We start from the raw sequence: 10,193 nt of genomic DNA, 5'->3' as shown, positions 1-10,193 counted from the left end.
ATGACATTATCGTTGTAGATCACATGTTTGCTGTCTGATTGAGATGTAGTTATCCCATGAGTTGCATGCCGCCTGCGCCACGCGAAGGCCGTAGATGCCCTGCAGCGGTGACTATTTTCTTCATCCCGTCGTCCTCACGCAATCATGGCATGTTCCAGTATATTTGTTGTTCGTGCACTCTGTGTCACTACCGGTGCAATTAGCCACGGCCGCGCAGTGCCACGGGTCGGCAGCGGCATCGACAGTTGGTGGTGAACGTTGATTCCTAAGCACTGTATCGATGCAGCCGAGCCCATGGTGCTGGTGTGGAGCGAACATAGATTTGATGGACGCCGTCGCCCGTTGGTGCCGCTGTGGGACAGAGATGGCCGGATGACAGTATCCTTGAGACCGCTAAAAAATATCCACCATTCAAAAGGAATAAGTAGTGAAATCTGATATTGGTTTTGAATAGGCCAAAGTAGTTGATGTCTCTCCTCTTCAACCGTATGTCTGCAAGAGATTCTACTAGTAGTACTAGAACCACAACTGCTTTTAGAAAGTCTGTGATATATTTTGATTTTCATCTTCCAGGTTACAGGACTCCTAAAAAATCACTTCTTCAAAGAGAGAAACAGAGTTGAACTGGTAATTGTAAAGGTAATGGACAATACTGCATGCATGTTATTATTTAATATAGCACTGATTTCTCAAATATAGTCCTGCATATCTTCTTTTCTGGTTCTGTAATTGTATGTTGTGTTAAACATGTAACCGGAAGTTGAAACTATAGAGTAAGGAGTAACAGTGAACATTGGTTTCCTAGTTAATTTTCTCAGGATCGAGCAGTGAATAAGAATCTTGAAAAAGACATTAGCAGGTTCTTGTGTTGGGACACACGGTGCATAAGGTTTTTTAGAGTACCTCCAGCCACGCCCTCAGTACGCCGCCGACAACGACGTGGCTTGGGCGGCCTACTTCGAGCGCCGTCAGCAGCAGAGGCTGGCATCCACCAGCAGGGCGCCGGTGATGGGCGGCACGAAGAACAGCGAGGGGCGCCACCTATGTTGGGGCGTCCCCGACCACACACTCGAGGGCGTGCTGACGCACCTTGAGGGCGGCAACAACCCGCCGTTGGCATACCCCCCGGCGAGGGCGGCCGCCCCGGCCCACCGCCAACGCGACGGGCAATGTATGCCCAGGTTTGGCTCCTCCTCTTCTTCCTCCTCGCGCTCTTCTTCCCACTCCTCCGGCTCCCCGGCGCTGCTCGGCATCAAGGCCGAGCCCGCGGCGGAGACGTTGCTCGGCCGGCGCACTCGTAGCGCCGACATCGTCATCCACGAGGGTGGTCGGCGTGCCTCCTCGTCGGCGCCACCGCGCATCGCCAAGCCAAAGACGGAGCCGGGGCTCGTACCGGTGAAAACGGAGCCGGGTCTCCGCGCCGTGAAGACGGAGCACGGCGACGTGGAGCTCGACGACGACGCAGCCGCCCTGGAACGGGCGCGCAAGGACTCCCTGGAGATGGCGAAGGAGCGCCTGGAGATGGCGAAGGAGCGCCAGCGCGCCGCCCTGCGGTAGTTCGAGCAGCGCCACTGGGGCCGCGACGAAGGAGGAGTCGTCGTCATCGAAGACAGCGACGACAACGACGAGCCGCCACCACCAGTCCGCGTTGGCGACGTCGGTCAGGGGTCCACCAGGGACGGCCGCGTCAAGGAGTAGAAGGCCGACGACGACGGCAGCGAGGATGGCGGCGACGACGACTTGTCGGCCTTCATCGGTTTCTTTTTTTAGTTTATATTTGCTATGTAGCGCGTCGCGAACATGTCAATATGTGCCAAAGTTTGCCGAAATTTAGCCGTGTTTAACCGAACTTCGCTGAACGTTTTTTTGTTTGAAAAAATTATATGCATCTGGGGGCGGCCCTGGGGCCGGCCCCAGGGGACCAACTCGCCCCCAGGCCCTTTTTTTGCGTCGGCTCGCCCCCCGGCGCGATTTTAGACGCCCCCTGGGGGGCCAACGGCTGGAGATGCTCTTACTTGTGCTTTAACCCTTCCAAAGTTTATCATGAATAATTGTATGGCATGTTTTCTCCTATATATTACAATAACATTCAATGTCTAGTATGCTCAAGATCATCTGGTCTGTTTTGAGCCAATAGCTGCTACATTTGTTCAGTCTTAAACTCCTAATGTTACATTCCATTCTATTTCCTTATGATTTTTTTATTGCCTGACTATCGAGTATGTAACATTTTTGCTCTCTAATTTGTTTGTCCATACCCTTTGGTTTAATCTCTTTCATTATTTTTGGATTTAGGAAGAATTTGGTTTAATTTGTTCAGTCTTAAACTCCTAGAAGCATGTGGTTAGTGAAGGAAATATGCCCTAGAGGCAATAATAAAGTTATTATTTATTTCCTTATTTCATGATAAATGTTTATTATTCATGCTAGAGTTGTATTAACTGGAAATAAAATACATGTGTGAATACATAGGCAAACAGAGTGTCACTAGTATGTCTCTACTTGACTAGCTCCTTGATCAAAGATGATTATATTTCCTAACCATAGACATAAGTTGTTATTTGATAAACGGGATCACATCATTAGAGAATGATGTGATTGACTTGACCCATTCCGTTAGCTTAGCACTTGATCGTCTAGTATGTTGCTATTTCTTTCTTCATGACTTATACATGTTCCTATGGCTATGAGATTATGCAACTCCCGAATACCGAAGGAACACTTTGTGTGCTACCAAACGTCACAACGTAACTGGGTGATTATAAAGGTGCTCTACAGGTGTCTCCGAAGGTACTTGTTGAGTTGGCATAGATCGAGATTAGGATTTGTCACTCCGAATGTCGGAGAGGTATCTCTGGGCCCTCTCGGTAATGCACATCACTATAAGCCTTGCAAGCATTGTAACTAATAAGTTAGTTGCGGGATGATGCACGGAACAAGTAAAGAGACTTGTCGGTAACGAGATTGAACTAGGTATTAAGATACCGACGATCGAATCTCAGGCAAGTAACATACCGATGATAAAGGGAACAACATATGTTGTTATGCGGTTTGACCGATAAAGATCTTCGTAGAATATGTGGGAGCCAATATGAGCATCCAGGTTCTGCTATTGGTTATTGAACGGAGACGTGTCTCGGTCATGTCTACATAGTTCTCGAACCCGTATGGTCCGCACGCTTAAAGTTTGGTGACGATCGGTATTATGAATTTTTGTGTTTTGATGTACCGAAGGTAGTTCAGAGTCCCGGATATGATCACGGACATGACGAGGAGTCTCGAAATGGTCGAGACGTAAAGATCGATATATTGGACGACTATGTTCGGACACCGGAAGTGTTTCGGGAGGTTTCGGACATATACCGGAGTACTGGGCGGTTACCAGAACCCCTCGGGGAGTTTATTAGGCCTAATGGGCCTTAGTGGGAGAAGAGGAGGGGCGGCCAGCGCAGTCGCGCACCCCCTCCCCCTCTAGTCCGAATTGGACAAGGAGGGGGGTGGCACCCCCCTTTCCTTCTCTTCCTCTCTCCCTCCCCTCTCCCACTAGTAGAAAAAGGGTCAAATGTGAGACACATTAGTCCCGGTTTGTAACAGAAGTGGCACTAATCACTACAAGAAATATGTCAACTTATGACCACCACTATTGGTCACTGAAAGGTCACAAATTTCCATTTATGACCTTTTGTGACCAAAAACATAAGGTCAAAAGCTGGGCGTCGTAAACTGACTATAGCGACCTTTCTTCTAGAATGGTCGCAAACGTTTATGACCAAAATACGTCTACTGTGGCGTTTTGGTCACTAGCAACCTCCCCAGGCCACGTAGGCATCCAGCGTGGCAATCTGACGTGGCACAAGATTCAGCCCGGTCCAATTCGGTGTTTATATGGGCCGAGCCCATTAATTCAGCCCATTTATATTTTTTTTCTGTGAATTTTTTGTCAGCTTCATGGACCAAGCCCAACATTGCAGCCTTTTTATTTTTGGCCCATGGCCTTTTTGTCTCAACAGTTTCATTTTTTTTCTTTTTTTATAAATTGGGTTCACTAGTCAGGTGGGTCCCCATTGTCAGGTTCTAGTACTGGGTCCTAGCCATCAAGGCAATATTCTTCATTTTTTTATTTCACGCAAATAAATACCTGGTATTTAAATTGGCACACAGAAAACACACGAAATACTTCAAATATTATCAACCATCAAAGTGCTACATCATATAACACACATACAAATGTGATCAGCATCAAGTTTACAATCAGATAACAAGCTCCACAAGTGTACAATCACATGAGCCAGGTTCTGCTACATCATACACACATACAAATAGGAGCAGCATAAAGGGCTTCATTAATGCAAAACTTGACACTTGACAGCAATGTTAGAACTATGCTTCCTCCGACTTCTTTGTCCTGATGCTCACGAAGAAACATGAAAGCCCAGCATCTGCATGTTACAGAACAAAATGTTTAGGAACAAAATAGAAGTAAATCTAACAGCATATTTAACAATAAATAACAGAATAATGAAGTTAACGAGACATTTTAAAATCAACTTGACAGTTGACAGCAATATTTGCATTGGACACATCCAAAACTAAAATTATACATAAATGCCTAAATTCCAATGCCCAATGCCTCAGTTTAGTAAACACTAAGCATGGTACATAGTAAAGATTGGACACAACCAAAACTGAAATCATTTACTCTATCAAGCAACAATGATGCAACACACAAGAAAAGAGAGATGCACAACGGAGCAGCATCATATATCACACAATATGGACACTGCCAGCTCACCGAAGAACTTGTGGTCGCCGCCGTACATAGCCACCATAACGCCGGTCACCTCGTTGATCTTGTCCTGGAAGTTCTCTAACTCCAGGTTGTTCCACTGCAGCTCGGTATTTTCTCAACCGTATGTGTACATGCATCATGTCATACATAAAATATTCTAGTCAATATTCTCAGCTAACTTTGATGTAATGAAAATAATTACTTAAGGACTTGGGGTAAAAATTGATATTAGACATCAAAATTAGCAGCGCTCATTTCAACCATGTTCAGACTAACTTGAGGTAAATTAGCAGTAATGATATTAGTTACAGGCTAGGTGTGTAACTGCTGTCAACACCACCACCACCAGAGACACGCAAGATAAGCATCAACACCACCATGATTTTGATATCAGCCACTCCATATCACCAGAGCATCACAGGGGCACATATGTAAAGCAAGTACACGTGGGCAGCTACTGACAGACCCTAGAACCACATGAATTTATCACCAGAGAGCTCCAGTAGGAGTTGATGCTTGGTTACAGCATCTAGCAGCAACTAGTACAGCCCCACGTCCAACCCAAATCATGGCCAAGGCCATGCAGGAGCTACATCAGAGAAGAAGGAATGGGGAGGAGCTCACTAGAGGGACATTGTAGCCGTAGCAGAGGCTCAGCCACACCACGGCTGTGGTGTGACCATCACCACATCCAGGAGAGGGTCTGGAAGCCGCCGAAGCTCCACCGCGGTGACCAGGGCAAGCGTCGGGCACAGTGGCGCCACCCCAGGGACATCACCGGCCTCGCCCTGTTTCAAGAAATGTTCAGAACAACTTTGTCAGACTCGATCAATTCTGAAGAAACCAACTTCGTCGTCAGACACATACATACATACAGGAAGCAAAAGAAGAAGAAACAGAGCTCTACATAATGTTTATATCAAATGAGCAAGACACAGGAAGCAAGACACAGAAGAATTTTAGCTTTACATAATGTTTACAAGAACAGGACACCAATACAGGATTTAACTTGTCCTCAACACTGTTAACAAGGTACTGAAAGTAGCTATGTGCATCAGCCACACCAAGTCTTATCATGAATTGGTTGCTTTTACAAACTGTAATATATTGGTTAAAACTAGTGACTATCAACACTTAAATGCTTAAAAGTATTATTTATTTATGTAATCTGCCACCAAAGCACAAATTACTTGGACAAAAAAAGGATTTCCAGTGATATAAATAAAATACTTCATCTATTCAAAAGCAAGACTGGAACCAGCTGTGTAGACCATACGCAGCTGCTGATACAAAATTCAAAAGCAAGACTGGAACTAGCTGTGTAGACCATACGCAGCTGCTGATACTTCATCTATTCTAGATTGTGCGATTATTGTTTAGAATTCCTTAACTATACATGTTTCAATTCGATCCAGTCAAATGTAGAGCATCACCAACCAAGACAACTAATGCTAAGCAGCCATGAAGTGGTTTTTGCTCTCTTCACCGTGCGCAGCTGAGAAATTTACCGACTAGCAGTACTAGAGCTTCAAAAAGAATGGTGCTTCTGCTGTAGTGAATTGAAACCCAAAGCACCCCCAAACCGTAGCGGACTAAACTAGCTAGCTCTAGGGTCATCATTATTGAAGTTGATGCTTCAGGAGCCCACTGGCGTGGTTGTTCGGGTGGTCGAGGAAGAAGAGGAGCATTACTGCATAATCATCATGAAACAACATTGATTGAGTAAATCATAAAGCAGAATGACAAAGCCATAATTAATCTAAATCGACTCAGAATCAGATAGCATATGATGAGAATGTTTACATCTTTTACTAAAGCTTTCCATATCTGGTATTGATACATGTGCATTATCTTACAACAAAGAACTGCAATGTGAAATTCAAAGAAGAAAAAGTTAAACAATGTGTATAACTATGACCAGCTGATGTTATGATGGCTTCCACATTTGAAAAACAGATATAGCAAAGGGACCTACGATGGTCAGATATGCCTTGCCATGTAGTGTGGTGAGTAAGAACTAGAGAAAGGAAATGGTAATTAGTACCTTCCTGATGCCCGCAAAACGCAGAAGCAACTACGATAGTCCCATCAGTGGTCTCCACAACTGCAAAAGAACGAAGAAGATGGTTACCGAGGCACCCAAGTTACTTCATAATCTGCACATGATTTACCCAAAATGTAGCGCCTATGCAGAAATAACTATGAAATGTGTAGAAGAATCATCACATGAACAAATAAACAAGACCCCCATGAACTTGGAACGCTGTGAACACTAGCAAGACGCACGACAGACCTTGGAAGACTGTCTGCGTGTAACCGGAGCAGAAATCAAAATTGTGAAACAAAGTACATGACTGACAGTCTCTACAGGCGTATACTTAAGAGTACATCGCTTTTTCAAATGCTATGCTATGATTTTATGCGGTTTGCGCCGTTGGCAAAAGAAAAAACTAATAGAATTCCCAGATGTGGCAAAACTAGCATATTGTTTCCCTCGGAGACTAACTGAGAAGGAATCGATCATGATAGGATGTACTTTGTAAGTTACTTGGACTTCCAGAATGGGAATCGAACATGAGAAATGTAACAACTGTTACAACTGAAATATCAGAACTAACTCCGTTGCCGGTGAATCCCTGATCTTCACTGAAGTGGCAAGATAAAACCACACAGAATAATAAGCCTACACAGACTACATGATCATAGTGTACTAAGCTAATCTACAAGGGGGGCATTTCTAGGACCAAAAATAGCACCAAACAGATCATGCGATTCTAGCTATGCAAGTCCCCAAGTCGTACATCCAACTGATTCCTAAGCAGCTGGTGCTATGATCCATTAGCAGGACCGACTGAACCTACCCCTACACTTCAGCGCGCAGCCGCGCCAGCACACAACATAATTCGGCAGCGAGATCCAACAAACAAAAGCCCCACAACAGACACACACACACACACGCTTCAAGGGGAAGGGGAATCTACCTGCTGCCGAACAGACGGGGATAGGAAGAGCTGGCGGTGTCCCAAATCTGGGCCTTCACGACCTTGCCGTCGACCTAGAGGGAGCCGGTGGCGAATTCGACCCCCTGATGGTGGACTTGGACTCGAGGCTGAACTCATTGCGGGTGAAGCGGGAGATCAGGTTGGACTTGCCGATGCCGGTCTTGAATGCTTGCCTTGCGCTGGACCCCCCTGATGTGGTCGAAGAGCTGCGGGACAGGCCCGTCGGGGTTGTCCCCGGCCAGGTAAGGCACCGGCAGGAAGGCCTTCCCCATGGGGTTCGCCCACGGAACCCTCTTGATGTCGCCGCTGGCGTGCAACAGTAGCATGTTCTTGGTGGCCATCAAGCGCACCACAGATGCTAGCGGGACGTCATCAGCGGAGGAGCCAGTCGTTTCGGGGAGGAATTCGGCGATCTCTTCCTTGGTGGCCTGCAAGAGAAATTGAGTTCAGATGTCAAAATTCAGGTCAAGGGAGCAGAAATCTACTGACTGCGCGAGCAGGCGAGGGAAAGGCGGAGCAAGGTACGGCTTCCTGACCTGGGAGACGAGGTGGCGGGCAAGGGAGGCAACGACGTGGAGCGTGGCAGCGCTGGAGCCGATGCGGGCGCCATCGTGGTCCGGGAAGGAGGGGCGAAAAGGGAAGGTGGGGGAGGGAGGGGGAGGAAGGAGATGGGAGGCGACGAGGTGGATGGCGGCGCGATGGGGGACGGGGAGGAGATGTTGGAGAGGTAGGCGGTGATGGGTGGGGGTGGCGGCGGTGCCTCGATCAGATCTGGGGAATGGGTGGGTGGGTGGGTTAGGGTTCGGGTTTCTCTGGAGACGCTCCACCGTTGATGGGTTTGTGATGGATGGCTCAGGTCGCTTCGGATTGGGTGATCCGCGTGATTGTGGTTCCTCGCTTCTCATTGGTCGGTTGTTTTGTGCTGGAATCTTAAAATTTTGGACCCAAATTTTCTAAGGTTTTTTAAGAAAAAACTACAAATCTGTCTTGTAAAAAGGACCACAACTTTTTTCAAAAATATTAGTCCACAACTTATTTACAATTAACTAAAATGTCAAGATCACAACCGTTTACAATTAAGCTAGAAAATCAAAACACTAGCGGCCCGACATTGCTTCATTGCAACTCCGTCGGTCCCGACCATGTTGGATCACAGCACCGGCGGTCCTCGGCGATGCTCTGTTGCATCACTGCTGACTATTGCAGCATCACCTTCTTCTGCAACCCCAGACGACCTTGCGGCACCACGCATGACCGGTGGCCACTACCCGGCAGCTAGCGGCGCCACACATCATGCCCCCACACCACATTCAATGCATAGTTTGTTCAAATGATCTCACATTGTGCACAAGGGTGCATCTTGGAATGACAAACAATGTTGCCTAAGGAAGTTATCATTTTCTTTGCACGAGAAAAACATTTTCCATTTTTTGAGTGCCCAAAATGAGCTTTTTTGTGAAGGACCTACCAAATATTTGTTGCAAAATTGTATCAAATCAATTTTCTAAAATAATAGGACATATTTAATGCACAATTGATGAAATGGTTGGGTGCCAAAAGTTTTGATCCACCTCTTGTGAAAAAGACAAATTTCTGCCGATTCAACCGGAAGCGGGTCAAATTTGAACTGCAGCTGCCTCATAGTTTGCTCTTTATTTTTTCTAAAAATTATTTATAGGTACATAAGTATCTATTTAATCAGAGAAACATCAAAAGTTTTCCAAGATTCAACCTCTAGCTAGGAACGGTCAAGCCCGCCATTTTGACCGCATTTGAAACGGGCATAAAAAATTAAAAAAAATCAAAAAATTGGAAAACCTTCGAATTGGGTCATTATATGTGACCAAGTTACCAGGAAAAAAATTAAACTTGTAATACGAAAATTATTTTAAAAAGTGTTCTCGGAAATGAGCTATCATGCGTGAAGATTCATAGCTTTCAAGCCAAATGATCAATCTTATGGCCACATTCGTGGCATAGTTTGTTCAAATGATCTCATATTGTGCACAAGAGTGCATATTGGAATGGCAAACAATGTTGTCTAAGGAAGTTTTCATTTTCGTTGGACGAAAAAACCATTTTCCATTTTTCGAGTGCCCGAAAGGAGGTTTTTTCTGAAGGAACTACCAAATAATTGTTGCAAAATTGGACCAAATCATTTTTATAAAATACTAGGCCATATTTAATGCACAATTGAAAAAATGGTTGGGTGTAAAATATTTTGATCCACCTCTCGTGAAAAAGACAAATTTCCGCCGATTCAGTTGGAAGCGGGTCAGATTTGAACTGCAGTTGCCTCATAGTTTGCTATTTATTTTTTCAAAAATCATTTCTAGTTACATAAGGACGTATTTAATCAGAGAAACACCAACAAAATTCCAAGATTTAACCACTAGCTAGGA

At 45.4% G+C, this 10,193-nt stretch overlaps 1 protein-coding gene across 1 annotated transcript; it reads right to left on the bottom strand.

Annotated features, from left to right (window-relative positions):
- Nucleotides 1–7,791: 7,791 nt before the first annotated feature.
- On the bottom strand, nt 7,792–8,696 carry LOC147974185 (uncharacterized). Its single transcript, XM_087524939.1, has 2 exons — nt 8,328–8,696; nt 7,792–8,219 (listed from the first exon to the last, which is right to left on the bottom strand). Exons 1-2 carry the CDS (start codon nt 8,694–8,696, stop codon nt 7,905–7,907), a joined length of 684 nt encoding a protein of 227 aa, XP_087381065.1. The 3' UTR covers nt 7,792–7,904.
- Between the last annotated feature and the right edge of the window lie 1,497 nt (nt 8,697–10,193).

The sequence above is a fragment of the Triticum urartu genome, chromosome 5A (genome assembly GCF_056163025.1).
Source record: "Triticum urartu cultivar PI428250 chromosome 5A, HENAU_Tu73, whole genome shotgun sequence".
NCBI lineage: Eukaryota > Viridiplantae > Streptophyta > Magnoliopsida > Poales > Poaceae > Triticum > Triticum urartu.
This window is presented reverse-complemented; position numbering and strand designations above follow the sequence as displayed.

Coding starts and splice junctions, on each gene's coding strand:
- LOC147974185 (XM_087524939.1), bottom strand. CDS start 8,696: ATGAGAAGCGAGGAACCACAATCACGCGGATCACCCAATCCGAAGCGA. Junction 8,220..8,327: donor CCCGCCACCTCGTCTCCCAG/GTCAGGAAGCCG, acceptor TTTCTCTTGCAG/GCCACCAAGGAAGAGATCGC.